The 23,033-nt window shown below is 41.7% G+C and overlaps 1 protein-coding gene across 1 annotated transcript in view; it reads right to left on the reverse strand.

Annotated features, from left to right (window-relative positions):
- LOC112264187 (immunoglobulin superfamily DCC subclass member 3-like) overlaps positions 1 to 20,891 on the reverse strand; it is a 113,283-nt gene extending 92,392 nt beyond the window's left edge. The window contains exons 1-2 of the mRNA XM_024440751.2: positions 20,602 to 20,891; positions 8,266 to 8,571 (exon numbers count right to left, since the gene is read on the reverse strand). Coding sequence (XP_024296519.2) covers positions 8,266 to 8,571; positions 20,602 to 20,665 — 370 coding nt within the window. The 5' untranslated portion in view covers positions 20,666 to 20,891. The remainder of the gene's footprint in view (positions 1 to 8,265; positions 8,572 to 20,601) is intronic.
- Between the last annotated feature and the right edge of the window lie 2,142 nt (positions 20,892 to 23,033).

Here is a 23,033-nt window from a genome sequence, read left to right on the forward strand (position 1 = left end):
ATCATTGGCTCCATCTAGCAGGGAATCACTCCAGTCCATCACAGTCTTTTACTAAAGAATAAAATACAAACAAACAAAGGCTCCTACTGGATGATATAAAAAAATTAAAAAAATAACTAGACCCACTGCTTTTGAAGAAGGAAGTATGGATTTTGCTTCATGTGATAACAATACCCAGTGTGGATTGTTCAAGCCCCTCATGATGTGTAATGATTCATAGATCAAACTCCATATCTAGCAGGGCATCTGTACGTGCTGCTATCAAAGGGACATTGATTCTGGTTTGTAAGCCCAGAAGCATTTCATGTCTGTGACAGTGCACCCAGGAGCACACAGAGACCTTTACTGACATGAGGCGAAAGACATGAGAGGATCATGCTTTAACCACCATTTCCCCAAACAACAATAGACATGACCACGCCACGATGGGCATCATGGGACGTTGGGGCTGTGAATTCCTGTGGAGCCAATTTGTCCGTTCTCTAGCTGGGCATTTCCATTGAAAAGGACCCATTAGCACCAACATGTGAAGCTTTTAGGAGCATATCAAATTGGGTCTCAAATGACAGCTAAGAGTCTATATTTGTGGGAAATAAAGGCATAGATACATTTTCCAACAATTTTCCATCTTAAAAAGTTTGGCATAAGTCATGTATTTGATTTGTGGGTAAACAGATTGAAAAGGGGTCTTAGAAAACATCTACCAGAAAAGGTCTTAAAAGGTTTCAGAAATACATCAAAACCCAATAATGTTGATGTAAAGACCCCTGCTAACTAATATCAACACTTATATTTAGTTTTGGAGAAATTATTTTCCTTCTGTAAGTTTAAGAAATATTGCCTTGTGCCTTGTAATTCCTTTACCAAAAACCCACATATCTTCACGCTTTAAGATATTTTCAAATGTCTCTACCTAATGAGAGAGGATAATGAAATCTTACAGAAGTAACAAGTAAAGGTAGACCTATCAATTAGTTACAGTGTTTTTACTGATATCAATTTTGTTAATGAATTATTGAGTGATTAAAACTCGTTATTCCATGATCAAATCAGTAATGGAATTACTGCAACTGAATTGGCTACAATGGGAAATCCTAATAGTCACAAACCACAGTTGGGTCACATGCTACTGTCCTCCCTTCCACTGGCATACTGTTGTGTTCAGCTCATAACTGTTTTCTTTGTGTTTCTGTTGTCTGGTGGTCAAACCAAGGGTGTTATAACAGTATGAGTCTGGACAAACTCCCTTTCTCTCTTCCCTCCAGTTAATGTCACCTCTGCAAGCACTTGCTGACACCTACCCGTGAGCCCCTCTCTTTCCATTTCCTGTAACCAGCATCCTCACCCACTGAGCCCCTCTCTTTCCATTTCCTGTAACCAGCATCCTCACCCACTGAGCCCCTCTCTTTCCATTTCCTGTAACCAGCATCCTCACCCACTGAGCCCCTCTCTTTCCATTTCCTGTAACCAGCGTCCTCACCCACTGAGCCCCTCTCTTTCCATTTCCTGTAACCAGCATCCTCACCCACTGAGCACCTCTCTTTCCATTTCCTGTAACCAGCATCCTCACCCACTGAGCCCCTCTCTTTCCATTTCCTGTAACCAGCATCCTCACCCACTGAGCACCTCTCTTTCCATTTCTTGTAACCAGCATCCTCACCCACTGAGCCCCTCTCTTTCCATTTCCTGTAACCAGCATCCTCACCCACTGAGCACCTCTCTTTCCATTTCCTGTAACCAGCATTCTCACCCACTGAGCACCTCTCTTTCCATTTCCTGTAACCAGCATCTTCAACCACTGAGCACCTCTCTTTCGATTTCCTGTAACCAGCATCCTCACCCACTGAGCACCTCTCTTTCGATTTCCTGTAACCAGCATCTTCAACCACTGAGCACCTCTCTTTCGATTTCCTGTAACCAGCATCCTCACCCACTGAGCACCTCTCTTTCGATTTCCTGTAACCAGCATCCTCACCCACTGAGCCCCTCTCTTTCCATTTCCTGTAACCAGCCTCCTCAACCACTGAGCACCTCTCTTTCCATTTCCTGTAACCAGCATCCTCACCCACTGAGCACCTCTCTTTCCATTTCCTGTAACCAGCATCCTCACCCACTGAGCACCTCTCTTTCCATTTCCTGTAACCAGCATTCTCACCCACTGAGCACCTCTCTTTCCATTTCCTGTAACCAGCATCCTCACCCACTGAGCACCTCTCTTTCCATTTCCTGTAACCAGCCTCCTCAACCACTGAGCACCAACCAACACTGAACGTCCATGGACGTTCAAACGTAGTTTCCACTTTACAAACTGTGGTTCAATCACCAAAATATATATTTTTAACTCAATGTGTCCTGTCATAGCTGACATTTCATTCTTTCTGCAGACATCTTTTAATCTTCATTCAGAGCAGATATTTAACAGAGTTTTAAGAAAACGTGGTCACATAAAAACCCGAGGGAGATTTTACCATAATTATGTTACCAAAGCTGGCATCTGCACAGTTCTCCCACTAAATTAGTTTTTGTGTACATTTTTCAGTGGAAATTGTTAAAAGTAGTCCTTGTGCATAGAGTTGTATGGTTTGTTAAACTTTGTCAAAGCGTTACTGTGGAATACTGTTACCGTGGAATTGTCAATTCCGTTACTGTGGAATTGCCCAGCTGTTCTTTTTCATTATGATTGCTTCCTCCTGTCCTGAAGCCTGGTGTCCTGCAGGCTCAGGTAACCAAGTAAAGATTCATTAAGGAGAAGGCCCTGCCCTTAGCTTCTCTTTGTCACTCAACAAAGACATCAATTCCCTGAGTCCAGCATCGGCACGCACACACACACAGTTACTATCATATGGTAGGCATGTCAGGACTCTGCGCTTCCCCATTCCCAGAAGATAAATATCACATGCTTCATTAGAATGGGGCCCTTTCTCAACACCCCCTCCTTAGGGGTCAAAGGCCATAATGTCAGAATGTGACCTCCAGACCATCAGTAATCCTTAAACTGATCAATATGAGTCACAGGGCAGGGGTCAACCATTTAAGTGACCCTGAAGAACAAAAAGTTGTCTGCACATAACATTACATCCTAGTACATCCTGTAATCAGATTGTGGAGCACATTCAGAGAGATCAGAGAGATCTGTGCTGGCCAGGTGTGGATACATGAGTAGATTCATTGTGTGACACATTCATTGTATCACTGTATATGAAATTGTTTGTAATACCAGCTCTACAGCTGAGCTCTACAGCTGACAAGACCTAATATTAGCCATCCCCCTCAGCAGTGAATATTCTAATTGGCCCAGGTTTGACCAGGGGTAGGCTGTCATTGTAAATAAGAATTAGTTCTTAACTGACTTGCCCGGTTAAATAAAGGTCAAATAAAAAATAATACTCCTCGGGTGCTGAGCTGTCAGTCACCCTATTAAGGGGGACCGATTTTCATTTCACCCCCCTCCCGGTTGTACATCCACTCCACCCTCAGACCACTAAATCATAAATAAGAAGTCATGGAATAGTCAAATCCAGGATTTTCTCTCATGTAAAAGCGGGGAGATGCTGAAACGGTAACTATGGGCTGACTTTTGAGAGAAAGCCTCCCTAAGGAGGTTTTAAGAGGTTTCTTGTGTCTGGCGGCGCCACTGAGCAATGATGACTTTTTCCCGTGGCCTGCGAGATGCAAGGCCCTCCCCGTGACCACTTAGCCACCTCGGTCCCATTGAGCGGCGAGGCAGCATGGACACAACAGCACAGCAGTGAGCTGTCTCCTTCCTGGCCTGTGTTACACACAGGGCAGGAATCTAAGCCCTCTGCCAGCCTTTGTCTGTCAGTGTGTAACTCGACGCAGCACAGAAGAGCTTTCAGAAACGCTTAACTGTACAGTATCACAAAGGTGCTGCTTTGATTGCTCCCCACGACCTCTGCACGGAGAGGATGCCTGTGCATTTGAGTTACTATATTGTAGGCAAGTGTGTGTGTGTGTGTGTGTGTGTGTGTGTGTGTGTGTGTGTGTGTGTGTGTGTGTGTGTGTGTGTGTGTGTGTGTGTGTGTGTTGTGTGTGTGTGTGTGTGTGTGTGCAAGCACAAAGGGTTTTTAAAAGAATACTACACATTCAACTGACCCATTGTTCTCCAATGTAAGGCAGTGACATATGCCGTTTTTTTTCTTCCACAGAAACACATGGGTTTGTCTATTGTTCTCCAGCACTGCACAGCAATGGAGCGCTGGAGCACACCACATCATCATTAACAAACATATGAAGGTACAGAGTTCAACACAAAGGGCCCTCTATTAGCCGTTAAAGGACAAAGGCTGCTGCACAAGCTTGGAGACCACATCAATTACTGTGGCTGCCGTACTTAAGACACCACCAACCCTCTGCTCTATGGTCACTTCACTGTTCAGTTACAACGACCCGAAGCCTCATGAAGCAAGGAGACAAGACCTTCTGAAAATAACAAGCGCCACATAACATAACACATTCACTTTGAGACTAACTCCAGTGGAGGCTGCTGAGGGGAGGACTAGAGTCAGCGGAATGGTATCAAACACATCAAAAACATGGTTTCCATGTGGTTGAGACTAGAGGTCGACCGATTAATCGGAATAGCCGACTAATTAGGGCCGATTTCAAGTTTTCATAACAATCGGTAATCGGCATTTTTGGACACCGATCATGGCCGATTACATTAAACTCCACGAGGAGACCGGGCAGGCTGACTACCTGTTATGCGAGTGCAGCAAGGAGCCATGGTAAGGTGCTAGCTAGCATTAAACGTATCTTATAAAAAACAATCAATCTTAACATAATCACAAGTTAACTACACATGATTGATGATATTACTAGTTTGTCTAGCTTGTCCTGCGTTGCATATAATCGATGCGGTGCCAGTTTATTTATCATTGAATCATAGCCTACTTCGGCAAACGGTTATTTAACAAGAGCATTCGCGAAAAAAGCACTGTCGTTGCACCAATGTGTACCTAACCATAAACATTAACGCCTTTCTTAAAATCAATACACAAGTATATATTTTTAAATCTGTGAATTTAGTTAATATTGCCTGCTAACATGAATTTCTTTTAACTAGGGAAATTGTGTCACTTCTCTTGCGTTCTGTGCAACAGAGTCAGGCTATATGCAGCAGTTTGGGCCGTCTGGCTCATTGCAAACTGTGTGAAGACCAACTTCGCCAAACAGGGGATGACTTAACAAAAGCGCATTTGCGAAAAAAGCACAATCGTTGCATGAATGTACCTAACCATAAATATCAACCCCTTTCTTAAAATCAATACACAGAGGTATACTTTTTTAAACCTGCATATTTAGTTAAAAGAAATCCAGGTTAGCAGGCAATATTAAACTAGGGAAATTGTGTCACTTCTCTTGCGTTCATTGCACGCAGAGTCAGGGTATATGCAACAGTTTGGGCCGCCTGGCTCGTTGCGAACTAATTTGCCAGAATTTTACGTAATTATGACATAACATTGAAGGTTGTGCAATGTAACAGGAATATTTAGACTTATGGATGCCACCCGTTAGATAAAATACGTAACGGTTCCGTATTTCACTGAAAGAATAAATGTTTTGTTTTCGAAATGATAGTTTCTGGATTTTACCATATTAATGACCCAAGGCTCGTATTTCTGTGTGTTATTATGTTATAATTAAGTCTAGGATTTGATATTCGATAGAGCAGTCTGACTGAGCGGTGGTAGGCAGCAGCAGGCTCGTAAGCATTCATTCAAACAGCACTTTCGTGCGTTTGCCAGCAGCTCTTCCCTGTGCTTCAAGCATTGAGCTGTTTATGATTTCAAGCCTATCAACTCCGAGATTAGGCTGGTGTAACCGATGTGAAGTGGCTAGCTGGTTAGCGGGGTGTGCGCTAATAGTGTTTCAATCGGTAACGTAACTCGCTCTGAGACCTTGAAGTAGTTGCGGCTTTTGTGGAGCGATGGGTAACGATGCTTCGAGGGTGGCTGTTGTTGATGTGTTCCTGGTTCGAGCCCAGATAGGGGCGAGGAGAGGGACGTAAGCTATACTGTTACACTGGCAATACTAAAGTGCCTATAAGAATATCCAATAGTCAAAGGTATATGAAATACAAACAGTATAGAGAGAAATATTCCTATAATAACTACAACCTAAAACTTCTTACCTGGGAATATTGAAGAATCATGTTAAAAGGAACCACCAGCTTTCATATGTTCTCATGTTCTGAGCAAGGAACTTAAACATTAGCTTTTTTACATGGCACATATTGCACTTTTACTTTCTTCTCCAACAATTTTTTTTGCATTATTTAAACCAAATTGAACATGTTTCATTATTTATTTGAGGCTAAATTGATTTTATTGATGTATTATATTAAAGTTAAAATAAAAGTGTTCATTCTGTATTGTTGTAATTGTCATTATTACAAATAAATAAACACACTGGGAAAAATCGGCCGATTAATCGATATCGGCTTTTTTGGTCCTCCCATAATCGGTATTGGCGTTGAAAAATCATAATCGGTCGACCTCTAGTTGAGACCACTCCATTGACTCCATACCAGCCATTATTATGAGCCGGTCCTCCCCTCAGCAGGCTCTACTGGAATAACTCCACTTTCTTATTGACCGAGTCACTGGTGCTTCCTGCTTTAGTTTTTGCTTGTAAGCAGGAATCAGGATAGAATTATGATCAGATTTGCCAAATGGAGGGTGAGGGAGAGCTTTGTATGCATCTCTGTATGTGGGGTAAGGTGGTCTAGAGTTTTTTTTTCTCTGGTTGCACATGCTGATTTGAGTTTCCGTGCATTAAAGTGCCCTGCCTCTAGGAGCGCCACCTCTGGATGAGCGTTTTCCTCTTTGCTTATGGCCATGGTTCCATTTCCTCTTTGCTTATGGCCATGGTTGCAATGCTTAGCACTTGACGTGGAACTCAAGTGAATCCAAAAAAGAGCTTTGTTGCTAGAGCGGAGCCTAGAAAATTCTTCTTGGTGCCAGCAACCAGCAACAAGGCGATCAGCAACACTTTGAGATTACAGCAGGCACAAGAACGCAGTGTGAACGTCAAGTATAAAGGCTTGCTAATAGTAAATTACAGAGAAGAGTACAGATTATGAAATATTACTAGGGACAACACGAAGGGAGGGCAAAATCCAAAATGCTAATGTATCTGTGTAAATAAGGCAAACCATCAAATCCATCTCCCTGGCTCCCTAAGTCGCTCATATTGGGCTCATCCAAACATAATGTGGCTCCAATATTAAATCTTGGTAAATACAGTAGCCTGTTGGTTACTCTGACTGTATAGCCACGTATCCAGCAGCGGTCGGCTACATGAGAGACATTCTGTAGACATGGGTTGACGAACCCAATGTCAGATTTCACCACCTTCCAACAATAGTGATGGCAAAAAGTTCTGCAGATTTAAACTTAAACCTACATATTATTTAGTTATTGTATTCATATTCATTGTATTCATTGAGTCAAACTTGCTAGCAATCAACAAATACCTCTCTTATTACCAATGTTGGTAATATGTTGGAAATGGCTAATTATGCTTTTCAATAACATAGTAATAACATGGTACTACCATGGCAGTAATAACCCCGTAGCAAGGTTATTAAAGGAACACCTAGTAAAACTGACTATCCTACCGATCCTCGACTTCGGCGATGTCATCTACAAAATAGCTTCCAATACTCTACTCAGCAAACTGGATGCAGTTTATCACATTCGTATTGTTACTAAAGCACCTTATACCACCCACCACTGCGACCTGTATGCTCTAGTCGGCTGGCCCTCGCTACATATTCGTCGCCAGACCCACTGGCTCCAGGTCATCTACAAGTCCATACTAGGTAAAGCTCCGCCTTATCTCAGTTCACTGGTCACGATGGCAACACCCACCCGTAGCACGCGCTCCAGCAGGTGTATCTCACTGATCATCCCTAAAGCCAACATCTCATTTGGCCGCCTCTTTATAGTTCTGTTGCCTGTGACTGGAACGAATTGCAAAAATCGCTGAAGTTAGAGACTTTTATCTCCCTCACCAACTTTAAACATCTGCTATCTGAGCAGCTAACCGATCGCTGCAGATGTACATAGACTCTTTATTTTTTTTCTACTGTGTTATTGACTTGTTTATTGTTTACTCCATGTGTAACTCTGTGTTGTTGTCTATTCACACTGCTATGCTTTATCTTGGCCAGGTCGCAGTTGTAAATGAGAACTTGTTCTCAACTAGCCTACCTAGTCAAATAAAGGTGAAATAAAAACTTACTGGCGGCCTGAACCCTGGCCCTGCGGCTCACCACCAGACCAAAGGAGTTCTGGCCCACGCACTCATAATCCCCTTCATCAGTTGAGCCGTCAGACTTGGTCCTCTGGAAGCGTCCAATCAGCAGAGTGCCGTTGTGGAACATGGTGTAGTATTGGTCAACCACCAGGTGGACTCCGTTCCGTCTCCACTGCGTGGTGATTGGTGGGATGCCGTCCACCTGACAGTGCAGCATGAGCGGCTGCTCCTGCACCGCGATGATGTCACTGGGCTCCAGCGTGAAGGAGAGCTCTGCTCCCGATGTCACACCTACACAAAGAGCAGAGAAATACATACGTTACACCTACACAGCTACACAGAAAATACACACAGCGCTCATGAGCAAACAGCCTTAGCAAGCTAGGTTAGACTTTGGTCTCAAGAGAATTCATTCATTCACACTCACTAGCAAGAACATGTTTTTCAGCACAGTGACAATGAACGATCCACACCTACAAGCACAAGAGAATAGACAGCCAGGTGAATGTAGAAAGAACAGACTGGTCCATCCTTTCTAAACACAGAGCAACCATGGAGTTGTGGTTGCAGATATTGATGTGTGCTATAGAATAAAAAAGCACAATAACTGTACACTGTGATTACTGTGCATGCCACTGTCTGCCAGCTTCCAGTCCCATAATAAACCACCTTGATGTGCTGTTGACAATCTGCCTACCTAATGCCTTTGAGACATGATGCACTCAATACTGTCTCGTTCTGCTCTCGCAACAAACAGAACACACCGCTGGCTAGTGATGGAGGAAAAACATTGATACAGAAAAACTACTCAACTGTCATACTTGTGTAAAAGTAAAGATACTTTAAAAGAAAATGACTTAAGTAGAAGTGAAATACTACTCAAGTAAAAAGGCAAAAAGTACTTTGGTTTATACTTAAGTATCAAAAGTAAAAGTAAAATGATAACTCGTATAACGGCACAATTTTCTTTTTTAAATGTATTTACGAATAGCCAGGGGAACACTCCAACACTCAGACATAATTGACAAACAAAGCATTTGTGTTTAGTGAGTCTGCCAGATCAGAGGTAGTAGGGATGACCAGGGATGTTCTCTTGAAAAGTGTGTGAATTTTCCTGTCCTGCTAAGCATTCAAAATGTAACAAGTACTTTTGGGTGTCAGAGAAAATGTATGGAATAAAAAGTACATTATTTTCTTTAGGAATGTTGTGTAAAAGTTTTCAAAAAAATAAATAGTAAAGTACAGATACCCCCCAAGAAACCACTTAAGTAGTACTTTCAAGTATTTTTACTTAAGTACTTTACACCACTGCATATCAGGATATTATTTTTGTTGATATATCGTATCGTTTGACAATATCGCAATATTATTATTCCGCTAAATGGCTTCACCTGCACCAAAACTCCAGTATTTTTTAGCTTGTTCTTGATCTCCATCATCTTTTTAAATAGGGAAGCAATTTGTTTTCAGCACTTTTATTTCCATGACTGATCCAAACATGTTTTCTCATGGCTCTCTCTTGTCCCTCTGCAGCAGACATATGAGGAGCAATATGTTTGGAACATCGAATCGCAATAAAATCACAGTATCTAATCACAATAGATATCATGAGAATCGTGAGAATCGTAATACATATTGTATCGGCACATAAGTATTGTGACAACATCGTATTGTGAGGTCCCTGGTAATTCCCAGCCCTACTGCTGGGCCACATTGATGTTTCCTTACTCTGTTATCACCTGCAGGGCCAATCATCAACACCAAGAGCAAGGTGTCAGTGATGATGTGATTGTCACTTTGAAATCTGCTTCTTCTGCCATGGATAAAATGGAATTCAGAAGGTGTTTGTAGGCAGTAATAAACATTCGTTTAGGTCAGCAACTCAAACGACTGCATTTTGAATGGCTTGAATACAGGTTTGCTCAGATCAATAGTGGAATGCAACAGAGAGAGGGTTTCGAAATGTCTGCTTTTCAGAGACACGAGCAATGCCTTTTGACGGCAGATAGAAAAAGAGGCTAAAGATTATGGCCAAGGTCACTGGGGAATGTTGTGTTTTCGTCATTTTATCTGCTGCACTCCTTTCATCTTTGTCTTACAGTAACATAACTGGAAGATTCTTTCCTCTTCCCCTGACCTGGTGACATATGAGAGAGAGAGAGAGCTGATTGAGGACTCTCCATCTAGTGTCCATCTACACTGAACAAAAATATAAATGCAACGTGAAAAGTGTTGGTCCCATGACATGGTTCCTGAGCTGAAATAAAATACATTTTCCAGATGTACAAAATGCTTATTTCTCTCAAATGTTGTGCACAAATTTGTTTACATCCCTGTTAGTTAGCATTTCTCCGTTGTTAAGATAATCCATCCACCTGACAGGTGTGGCATATCAAGAAGCTGATTAAACAGCATGATCATTACACAGGGGCATCTTGTGCTGGGGACAATAAAAGGCCACTCTAAAATGTGCAGTTTTGTCACACAACACAATAACCACAGTTTTGAGGGAGTGTGCAGTTGGCATGCTGACTGCAGAAATGTCCACCAGTGCTGTTGGAGGAGAAATGAAAGTTAATTTCTCTACCATAAGCCACCTCCAACGTTGTTTTAGAGAATTTGGCAGTATGCCAACCGGCTTCACAACCGCAGACCACGTGTATGGCGTTGTGTGAGTGTGCGGTTTGCTGATAACAACGTTGTGAACAGTGTGCCCTATCGATGGCAATTTGAATGCACAAAAATACTGTGACGAGATCCTGAGGCCCATTAAAAATGCCATGAAAGTCAAGCTTAGCAGAGTCTTCTGCACCTCTGTGCTCTCAGTATCAGGTTTCAGCTGCTGAAGGACTAAGCACTAACAGTCCCTGCCTCGGCCCCAGGAATCTGGGCGGGAGGGGCGGCACAGGGGTCAGCAGAGAGGACCTCCGACGTCATCCCTCAAATCCCATCCCAGGAATACTCCCCTTTAAGTGCAGACAAGGAATGCATTGACATGCTCTCCTTTCTAAACCGTTTCCCTCCCTCCCTCTCTCTGCGAGGTAAGTAAAGCTCCTACGAGACCAAAGAGACATCAGTGCTACCGCCTCTGAAAAACAAAGGGGTGGTGAAATATTTAACCCCTTGCTGGCCGTGCTGCCTGCACAGAGCGCTCTGCTCCGCTGCCCCAGCAAAGCCTGAGCGTTCCACACACACAGGAAGCCAGCGCAGTCAGCACAGCTACCAGTACATGAACAGCAAACGAAGAGGACGCAGGTACAGAGGCAATCAGTCACGCTTCCTGTTATGGGCAAAACAATGTTGGAAGCTAAAACACCCATTAGACACTAAAAAGCTTCTGGACACGAATAAAGCGTTAGAGGATACAAAAGGGTTACATTATACATATTCTTAGGAGACAGAGGGGCTCTGTTTCTGACCTCTGGATATAGAAGGGATGTTCATGCCAAGCTTTCAAAACTTTCACAGGGCATTAATAGATGTTATCCAGCATCAGAAACCCAGATAAAGTCTCAATGCAAGTAGTATTTCGTCGCCCGTAGTAACATCAACAAACTGAATCTGTGTTATTATCATGTCAGGGATTTCAAGAGCAGCAGAACATGGCTTTATTAATGTATTTCACAGAGATGAGCCATTCATGAATGCATTGCAGTGTGTCCTTTTAAGCTGAACAGGAAGCTGATGAATTCAATGAATGAGTTGGTTTTTAAATGAATAAAGCATGGAGAGAGAGCAAAATCCTGCAGGTTTTCAAATGATAGCTTTGACTGATTGGCTCATCAATGTCATTCGATAGACTCGGAGGTCTGTGGACTCTCACAAAGCACTGATGACTGCCTCCAAGACATTAAACATTAATGTCCACATGGAACATTCATGACTGCTTCCAACACGGTCTTTGTAATCAACTTGTATGACAAAAAGGAGAAGATGAGAGGTGTAATAACAGACGGGTAAGAAGAGAGAGAGGGGGGAGAGAGAGAAACAGAGAGAGGTGGACAGCATTGCCAGCACATGAGCACAACAGAAGCACTGAGCAGCGAGCTAAGATATAGAGGGGTCAGGGTTATGAATGAGGAGGGGAGGGATGGCTGGCTGGCTGGCCATGTGTGTGTTGTGTGCTGTGCTGCTGGGTGCTGTGCTATGCTGTGTGGAATAGGAGAAGAGTGGCCAGCACAGCTGTAGATGCCAGAGGTCAGAGCAGAGCCACACTGTCAAAGAGAGAGAGAAAGAGGCACACACAGTCAGGCAGACCCCTCCTCTTAATGCTCCCTTTAACAAGGGAAAGGGGACCCTGGGGTTTGGGATTACCACTGTGGGAGACCAGAAGCCTGCCAGGCTGAGAGAGACAACTGCTGGCTAAGTGTGGCTCGCGCTCGGGCTTACTACTGGCATTAAATAAAACCCACCGTGCTACTGTACGAAGAACTGGAGGGAGGGAGGCATCCACAGCCTCACAAACAAACTGCTGCATTTGGCTAAATAATAACCAAGCTCTTATCAACATGGTTAGTGATCAAGCGGTCAAAGCTGCATCACAGCACATTCTGTTGCGGAGCAAAAACACATAAAAAGCTTGGTTTAATCAATCACAGACAGTGAGCATCCTGAACACTGCAGAACAATGCATACTTAATGCTCCCATAATTTCCTCCTCAGTAAAAAGCACTCCTGGGTAATTTGTCCCGTGTCACATGAGGCACTTCAATTTCAGCAGCCACTGCTGTTGTTGTCTAATCAGACCCATACAGTCACAGATCTGGATCAGAGCATTACAATGCAATCAAGAGGCAGGTCTCAATTACAGATGCACAAAAAAACAAAGACTTGTGAGTGTAAATGTGTTAAACGTTTAAATAGCATTGTATCTGGATCTACCCATCTAGTTTCAATGCCAAGTCTACTCAACCCTGTAGACTACCATCCATTGCCAACTCGTACATGATACAGGCAACATCTTGGTGTAATTTTGTACTCCTACAGCGTCCTCTAAAATATGGAGTATGTCTAGATTCTGAAATAAAAACATGAATTTATTCAACATTAAAATTATTAATATCTCAAAAGTGCCCTTTTTGCTGTTGTTCATTTTAAGACATTGTTTGGAACAATACATCAGATTTGGGCTCTATGCTTATTGTTAAGTTATGAGCACCACCAACACAGTGAATGGGGATATGGATTCAAAGGGAACTCTCTGCTGGAAGATTTGCTGAATGTACAATCCTAAAGGAGGGCTGTGATTGGTTAATGACCTATAATGTGAAATTCTAATATTCTAATATGAATTATCTTCAAAAGTACCAGAGCCCACTCTGGAAATGTGACATGTTTGAAAAATATATTGTTCCAACCAATATGTCTAAAATACGGGTTTAAAAGGGTTTTTCAGAATCTAGTCATTCTCTATATTTTAGAGCAAACTATAAGAAGTGACCACAAGATGTTGTCTGCATCATGTACAGTTCACAGATCACAGGGTCTTACAGGAGGCAGGTACAGGTCTAGAAAGGTCTAAAATGGACACTTTCATCATGATTTTCTCAAAAGTGGTTTGTGATACAAATGTAAGAAACATGTCAAACATCCGGCCTCCCAATGAAGGTTTTATTTGAGAATTGCCAGAACAATCTGAGATACATCCTTGCATGGAATCGCTCAAATAAATGTTTATGGTCAATCATCCATGTATTTAATTATTTTTGGAAAGGGCACACAGAGCTTGTTTTGCCACTTACAGATGTCCTTCAGTGTTTGTAATGAAGTTGTCATGTTAATGAAGGAAAGTCACCCAGTAAAATACTACTTGAGTAAAAGTCTAAAAGTATTTGGTTTTAAAAATATACTTAAGTATCTAAAGTAAATATAATAGATAAAATATACTTAAGTATCAAAAGTAAAAGTATAAATCATTTCAAATTCCTTATATTAAGCTAACCAGATGGCACCATTATTTGTGTGTGTGTGTGTGGGGAGGGGGGTTCAGGGAAAATGTAGGGAGTAAAAAGTACATGATTTTCTTTAGGAATGTAGTGAATTAAAAGTACAAGTTGTCAAAAATCTAAATAGTAAAGTAAAGTACAGATACCCCCCAAAAATACTTCAGTAGTACTTTAAAGTATTTTTACTTAAGTATTTTACACCACTGGTTGGCAGAATAGGCACATGTACAGGTAACTGCCAAAATAATGGAAACACTTGAGTAAATGAGGGATACAAAGTATATTAGAAGAAAGAAAGCTGGTGTTTCCACACAGGTGTGGTTCCTGAGTTAATTAAGATATTAACATCCCACCATGCTTAGGGCCATGAAGAATAGTGTCACATCCCTCCAATAGAGTTCCAAACACTAGTAAAATCTATACCAAGGTGAATTGAATCTGTTCTGGCTTGTGGTGCCCAAACAGCCTATTAAGACACTTTATGTTGGTGTTTCCTTTATTTTGGCAGTTACCTGTATATAGCTTCATTTACATATTTTAATACAATATTTCAGAAAATGTGTAATGAAAATAATCTCATATTTGTGTCTTCATATAACTCGTAATGGACATTTTGATATACGTATATATAGATTTAAAAAATATTGTATTCGGTGTAGTGCCTGCCTGGCATTAGCCTATGGAGTATACTATCAAGGCTACTGTAATTATGTAGTTCTGAGGTAGAATGGCTTCTGTTGACAAAAAATGTGTCATGCTAGATTTGGATCAAGAAATTAGACTCATTTTAGTTTCATTCTCTGTAACATCCATAATGGTGTTTTTTCCTCTCTAAAGTAATAACAGAAATTACAATATAATTATGTTTTTTGTGTTGAGCCAAGTCTTTCATTCAAAATGGCTCTCTCTGACAGCAGCCAATCAGACTCTGTAACATCCATAACGGAGGGTGTAACATCCACAACAGTCATTTTCCTGTCTAAAGTTTAAAAAACTAACTCTGACAGCAGCCAATCAGACTCTGTAACATCCATAACGGAGGGTGTAACATCCACAACAGTCATTTTCCTGTCTAAAGTTTAAAAAATCTATCTCTGACAGCAGCCAATCAGACTCTGTAACATCCATAACGGAGGGTGTAACATCCACAACAGTCATTTTCCTGTCTAAAGTTTAAAAAATCTATCTCTGACAGCAGCCAATCAGACTCTGTAACATCCATAACGGAGGGTGTAACATCCACAACAGTCATTTTCCTGCCTAAAGTTTAAAAAATCTATCTCTGACAGCAGCCAATCAGACTCTGTAACATCCATAACGGAGGGTGTAACATCCACAACAGTCATTTCCCTGTCTAAAGTTTAAAAAATCTATCTCTGACAGCAGCCAATCAGACTCTGTAACATCCATAACGGAGGGTGTAACATCCACAACGGTCATTTTCCTGTCTAAAGTTTTTAAAAACTATCGCTGACCGCAGCAAATCGTGGAGGTAAACGTCACACACCTCCACACCTCTGCTATTTTTACAGCACTTTGCCGTGGGAGATCAAAACATTATCTTTAATTCTTGGGTAGACCCTGTAAGTAAAGACTATATGATTGTACACCTATCCACAGGCATCTACCCATGTCAATTATGAATCATTATGAACCTTCCTTTTGCTCCTCATACTATAAACACACAGACACACGCACACGCACACACACACACAGCTGCAACAGGGTGCCCTTCACCTTTCAAAGATCAAAGCAATACGCTGACCCACAGACTTAATCACAACACCAGGAAGATGATATTGAAAATGAATATCTACTAATAACGGTCCCAATATAAGCTTGAAGAAAATTGACATTTTATACAAATTACAACTGTGTTTGCATTGTGATGATGACTCACCCTGGCCAATGCAGTAACCCCCACCTGCTTCAATCAACAATATTCCTATGTCAAGTTCCCTCTAGTCCGGCGGTGATATGTGTCCATAACATTGTCAACACATGGTCATTCCCTATGGGATAGGTGCACCTGAGGTCTCTGTATAGACTACTCATCAGTATCTTTCACCACACGAACACAGAAGAATAACAGTTGTGTGTGCAGGCTATAATTATATTACAGGGTCTCACAGGAATAACACAAGTAAACAACAATAGCATCCTTGTAGTGAATGCGACTAACAAAATCATTTGTTTCACGATGCAAATCCAAAAAAACAATACGAACGATTTATGCTAATTGGGAGACATTGCTGTTGCACAGCCAATATGATTTTTTTGTTGCTGTTGTTGCTATTTGTCTTTATTTTGAACAAACATCTAACAGTGCACACCCCTCTGGTCATACCTTGCAGAATGAAAAGAAAATACAGACTGTTCTATTCAAGCTTCACTACAGCTTCTAACCATACACCTTCTTACCTAAGTGGTTTAATGTGGTCTTCCTCATATTGACTGAAACTTTAAACGGCACAAAAGTGATTCAATCTTTGCAGGATTAGTGAAACAAATCAATTGAAGCTATTTGATTTCTCTCAGATGTGTCGGCTAGAATACATCACAACAACTCCCCTATAACACTCACTAGCCACACACAAAGAACTCAAAGGCCCCAAATTACAAATGTGTTTACTCCTTCACTCCTCCTTCCTTACTCCTTCACTCCTTCTTCCTTACTCCTTCACTCCTCCTTCCTTACTCCTTCACTCCTCCTTCCTTACTTCTTCACTCCCCCTTACTTACTCCTTCACTCCTCCTTCTCTACTCCTTCACTCCTCCTTCCTTACTTCTTCACTCCTCCTTCTTTTCTCCTTCCTTACTCCTTCACTCCTCCTTCTTTACTCCTTCACTCCTCCTTCTTTACTCCTTCACTCCTCCTTCTTTACTCCTTCACTCCTCCTTCCGTACTCCTTCACTCCTCCTTCCTTACTCCTTCACTCCTCCTTCCTTACTCCTTCACTCCTCCTTCCTTACTCCTTCACTCCTCCTTCCTTACTCCTTCACCCTTCCTTCCTTACTCCTTCACTCCTCCTTCCTTACTCCTTCACTCCTCCTTCTTTACTCCTTCCTTACTCCTTCACTCCTCCTTCCTTACTCCTTCACTCCTCCTTTTTACTCCTTCACTCCTCCTTCCTTACTCCTTCACTCCTCCTTCCGTACTCCTTCACTCCTCCTTCCTTATCCTTCACTCCTCCTTCCTTACTCCTTCACTCCTCCTTCCTTACTCCTTCACTCCTCCTTCCTTACCCCTTCACTCCTCCTTCCTTTCCCCTTCACTCCTCCTTTTACTTATTCCTTCACTCCTCCTTCCTTACCCCTTCACTCCTTCCTTCTCCTTTACTCCTTCACTCCTCCTTCTTTACTCCTTTACTCCTCCTTCCTTAATCCTTCACTCCTCCTTATTTTCTCCTTCACTCCTCCTTCCTTACTCCTTCACTCCTCCTTCCTTCACTCCTCCTTCTTTGCTCCTTCCTTACTCCTTCACTCCTCCTTCCTTGCTCCTTCACTCCTCCTTCCTTACTCCTTCACTCCTTATTTAGTCCTTCACTCCTCCTTCCTTACTCCTTCACTCCTACTTCCTTATTCCTTCACTCCTCCTTCCTTACTCCTTCACTCCCCCTTCCTTACTCCTTCACTCCTCCTTCCTTACTCCTTCACTCCTCCTTATTTACTCCTTCACTCCTCCTTCCTTACTCCTTCACTCCTCCTTCTTTGCTCCTTCCTTATTCCTTCACTCCTCCTTTTTTATTCCTTCACTCCTCCTTCCTTACTCTTTCACTCCTCCTTCCTTACTCCTTCACTCCTCCTTCACTCCTCCTTCCTTACGCCTTCACTCCTCCTTCCTTACTCCTTCACTCCTCCTTCCTTACTCCTTCACTCCTCCTTCCTTACCCCTTCACTCCTCCTTCCTTTACTCCTTCTTTACTCCTTCACTCCTCCTTCCTTACTCCTTCACTCCTCCTTCTTTACTCCTTCACTCCTCCTTCCTTACTCCTTCACTCCTCCTTATTTACTCCTCCTCCTTTTACTCCTTCACTCCTCCTTCCTTTACTCCTTCACTCCTCCTTCTTTGCTCCTTCACTCCTCCTTCTTTACTCCTTCACTCCTCCTTCCTTACTCCTTCACTCCTCCTTCCTTACCCTTCACTCCTCCTTCCTTCCTTCACTCCTCCTTCCTTACTCCTTCCTTCCTTCCTTACCCCTTCACTCCTCCTTCCTTTACTCCTTCTTTACTCCTTCACTCCTCCTTCCTTACTCCTTCACTCCTCCTTCTTTACTCCTTCACTCCTCCTTCCTTACTCCTTCACTCCTCCTTATTTTCTCCTTCACTCCTCCTTCCTTACTCCTTCACTCCTCCTTCTTTGCTCCTTCCTTACTCCTTCACTCCTCCTTCCTTACTCCTTCTTCCTTACTCCTTCACTCCTCCTTCCTTACTCCTTCACTCCTCCTTATTTACTCCTTCACTCCTCCTTCCTTACTCCTTCACTCCTCCTTCCTTCACTCCTCCTTCTTTGCTCCTTCCTTATTCCTTCACTCCTCCTTCCTTACTCCTTCCCTCCTCCTTCCTTAATCCTTCACTCCTCCTTCCTTACTCCTTCACTCCTCTTTTCTCACCCCCCATACTACTGCTCCAGCCTTTACTGGAAATGTGATTACATGGGTGGTGTGTTCCTGTGGGTCTCTATGGCATGATGCTCATCATAAAAGCATCCCTCTATCCGGGTTACATGCTGGGAAATGGGGCCTCGCATTGAGGGACTAAAAACTGTCAATCATACTGAACAAAGGAGCCAAGAACATTTTAAAAAGAAGTTCATCTGTACAAATATTCTCCTCAGCGGGCAATAACTGCTGTCTTTTTTATTCATTCTCACAGCAATAAATTGACTACACAAAGACTCACTCAATTAAAGATATCTCCCCCTATGACAGATGATAAGCGCAGCAGTGTTCAGTGCTCGGATAAAAAAAAGAAGGCTAATATGCTCTATGCAGACAAGCACAAGTATGAACTGTCCAAACATCACTGCTATTATGTCAAATGTTTAATATTGGGTTGTAGATTAATTACATTTTAGATTAATAACACAAATACCTACCTACACAATATTTAAATGTACTTTTCATAAGCGGCGGAGAAAAGGAGGCAGAGAGATGGCAGAACATATTGGGAATGGCAATAAAATGGAATTTAAAAAGTTATAACATTCCATCAATGCATGAAAGGCTGGTTTGTGTGTATCAATGGTAAGGATTCATAGTGACCACAGCCAAGAAAGAAAGGAAGGAGATACTAGTTTTTCAAGCACTCTTTGGCACAGAGAGTGTATTTGGCACAAACCAACACAACAGGACACACACGCACGCACATGCACACGCCTAAGAACCACATGGACCATAATGGGTATAAACAATTATCATTCTTATTTTTAACACATTAGATTAATAGGATAGCCTACTTAAACATCATACAATCCCAATCATATAATAACCTATTGTTGTTGTTTTTATTATTGTTAGGCCTATTATTAGGCTATTATTATCAATATCATCATAATTATGATAATAATTAGCCTACCACTTTTTCTTGGTTCAAGTCGTAGGCTACAATGGTAGGAGCCTATCATCATCATCATAATCTGCCTATATCATTTTCCGGCTCTGAGGTTTTTACACAATTATGCATCAGACCCTATGTGGGTTAACCTATGTGTTTTCTAGGACGTAGGCTGCTGCACGTGGCAACAGTACAATAAAACCATAGGGCGCATGGATTCAAGATTCATTTTTTAAGCAACAACCATGTTGTTATATAGGCTAATGTGAGAATATTTTCAAAGAGTGTCAAACAAGTTCGTGCCAGCTACACATCACCACCGGTGAGATCATTGATACAGAAATATCGGGTTCTAAATTCCATTAGCACACATTCACAAAACACTCTAATATAATACACATGAGGCATGGAACTGAATTCCCCAAATGAAGATGAACGTTCAAGGAATAAACGCAAGAGAAGAATATGGTCAAGTTCACGTCCAGCCGAGATGCTCCTATAGTTTCGTCCAACCATGTCTGCAGCGGAGACGGTATAGAAATATAGGGCTAGATATTATGCACTATCTTTGGTCTGCAGCACCAGCTTCTGATAGGGGCAAAAGGCGGTTCCGTTCCCAATATCCTTTTCCGCTGCAGACATGGTTGGACGAAACTATAGGAGCATCTCGGCTGGACGTGAACTTGACCATATTCTTCTCTTGCGTTTATTCCTTGAACGTTCATCTTCATTTGGGGAATTCAGTTCCATGCATCATGTGTATTATATTAGTGTGTTTTGTGAATGTAGTAGCCTAGAAAGGATAGCAATAAACACTTACCGACTAAAGCGTTGAGGAGCAATCCAAAAATGCATGGAACAAGGCAGAGCCTTCTGGTAGCCATTTAATCACTTTGAAATATATTACGATACTAAAAACAACGTGAGGCGATCGGAAGAAAACAGACATACAGCTAGCTCTTCATGTTCATGAACTACAACAATTGGTGGCTCGCAGGGGTAGAACTTGCTTGCGCCATTTTGCACATCTATCAGGAATCTGTCAGCATCTCGTGCTCTCTCCTCTATATCCCAGTGTCGCTGCCTCACACACATATCCACGCTGTAGCTTTTCCCACGAAACACTTCTCTTCCATCTGTCTCCCCTCCTCCCTCTACTGCATTCGCTAAATCATTTTTTTAAGAGTCTCTACTCTGGGAACAAAAGCGACCAGACCGCTGCACTCTGAAGACATATATACTATTAAGCTATGTTCAGTTTGCAAGTGGATTTATATTGAGAAAAAAAGATACCATATTTTTTTACCATTAGACTACTCACTACTGTATCCAAATAATTGATTCCCATCGTTATAGGCTAAGCCAAATGTATAAACATTTGCGAGTTGTAGCCTAACATTAATTTCATGTTTTCTAATGTGTTGTTTTGGCATATAATATACTATAATACAAATAACAATACTTAATGTAATGAATAATATTCGAACAATGCTGTTATCTGTTGAGTTGTATTACTAGTATTATGAAATATAATAATACATCATGTTAGTCAAGGACAAATAACTGAAACATAAAAGGTGTTAAAATGTGAAATGAAAACAACAATGTCAAAGTGCGCTCACAAATCACCCCTTATGCTGCTCGACATTTCCAGTGATTTATTGTGCATCAATTATTGTGGACCACTTTTGTACCACATTGGGAAAAAACGCTGTTACACGGTCGACCAAGAGGAGAGGAGTGACATCTAACGGTGACGAACAGTGTTGCAATTTATCAGCACAGCATCATTACGTGGAATTCCCCAAAAGAAGCGCTGTTATAGCGTGGTTGCCTCCTCTGTTCTGCTGTTATAGGCTACATATCCCCCTCCTTGCTACTCCTGTCATTTGCCAAAGTACAGTGTGTGTGTTGACTAATTCTAAATCCATTCAGAGAGTTTCCTTAAGAGAGGGACAAATAATAGGTAACTGAAATGAGCATAACAAAATTGTAAAAATGTAAGCAAGTCATGATGATCTGCATGTGCGAGGATTGAAGACTCGGTGAGCTGTGTTTCTTTCCTCTCATTAACAGGATGCAACTGAAGCAAACGTGCTGTAGCTCAATTAAATCTTGTAGGCTAATATTTTTTCCATATATCATTATTTCTTTCTCATTACTAAGGCCTCTCTAGCCATTTAAAAATATATTTTTTGTTGTTGAATTTGACCCCTTTTTTCTCCCCAATTTCGTGGTATCCAATTGTTTTTAGTAGCTACTATCTTGTCTCATCGCTACAACTCCCGTACGGGCTCGGGAGAGACGAAGGTTGAAAGTCATGCGACCTCCGATACACAACCCAACCAAGCCGCACTGCTTCTTAACACAGCGCGCATCCAACAATCTCTAGCCATTTTAGACAACATGATCTTGCATTAACACTGCCTCCACGTATGTTGTTGTTCTTAAAATTATATATTGTTCCAAGTTTGCACGCACCCCATGTTCCATTACGTTGTCATGGAATATATTAATGCTGCTTCCAACCATATAATTAAGAATTCGAAGAATTGAATAGGATCTCTATGTTTCCAACTACCAATCAGCAACCGCACCGTATATCTGGCAGCATATTGAACGATGAGTTTCCTGAAAGGCAAATGACAGGAGTGGAATGTTAGCTAAAAATACTGATATCAGACTACAATTACTGTAATTGTAGGCAATCTTAGAAGGTGACATTTCAGAATATGTTGCAAGTAGGCCTAGATTATATGCCTATAGGTAAAGTAGCTTGTAAAGTAACTGTGGTGTACTGCTATATTGCACGAACACCTTTATAGCATACGGTAGGCCTAGCCAATGGTCCAGGAAGGCTCAATCACAATTTGGCATTAAAAATATAAATATGCCTATTCATGTACTGTTTACTCTTTAGGGTAGCTCTGTCCACTTTCATTAATTTTATGATAATATTGTATCTCCATATACCCTGAACACAAAGTTGTTATACTACTCCATTATGTCACTATGCATAAGGCAATCCTACTACGCAAACTAAATTGTCATTAGTTATCCTTAGTAATGGACAGGTTTGATTTTCTTAATAGGCCCACCTCTTATGGTGTGATTGCAATCTTGGAGGTTGTAATTTACATATTATTCCCCCCTCTCTTGTTCTACGTGCCTGATGCCTCGGCTTAAGGTAGCCTAATAGAACCAAGTTATACACTTAGAGTAAGTCTGCAACACGAACTGACTCATCTGGAG

Source organism: Oncorhynchus tshawytscha, linkage group LG12 (assembly GCF_018296145.1).
Source record: "Oncorhynchus tshawytscha isolate Ot180627B linkage group LG12, Otsh_v2.0, whole genome shotgun sequence".
Taxonomy (NCBI): Eukaryota; Metazoa; Chordata; class Actinopteri; order Salmoniformes; family Salmonidae; genus Oncorhynchus; species Oncorhynchus tshawytscha.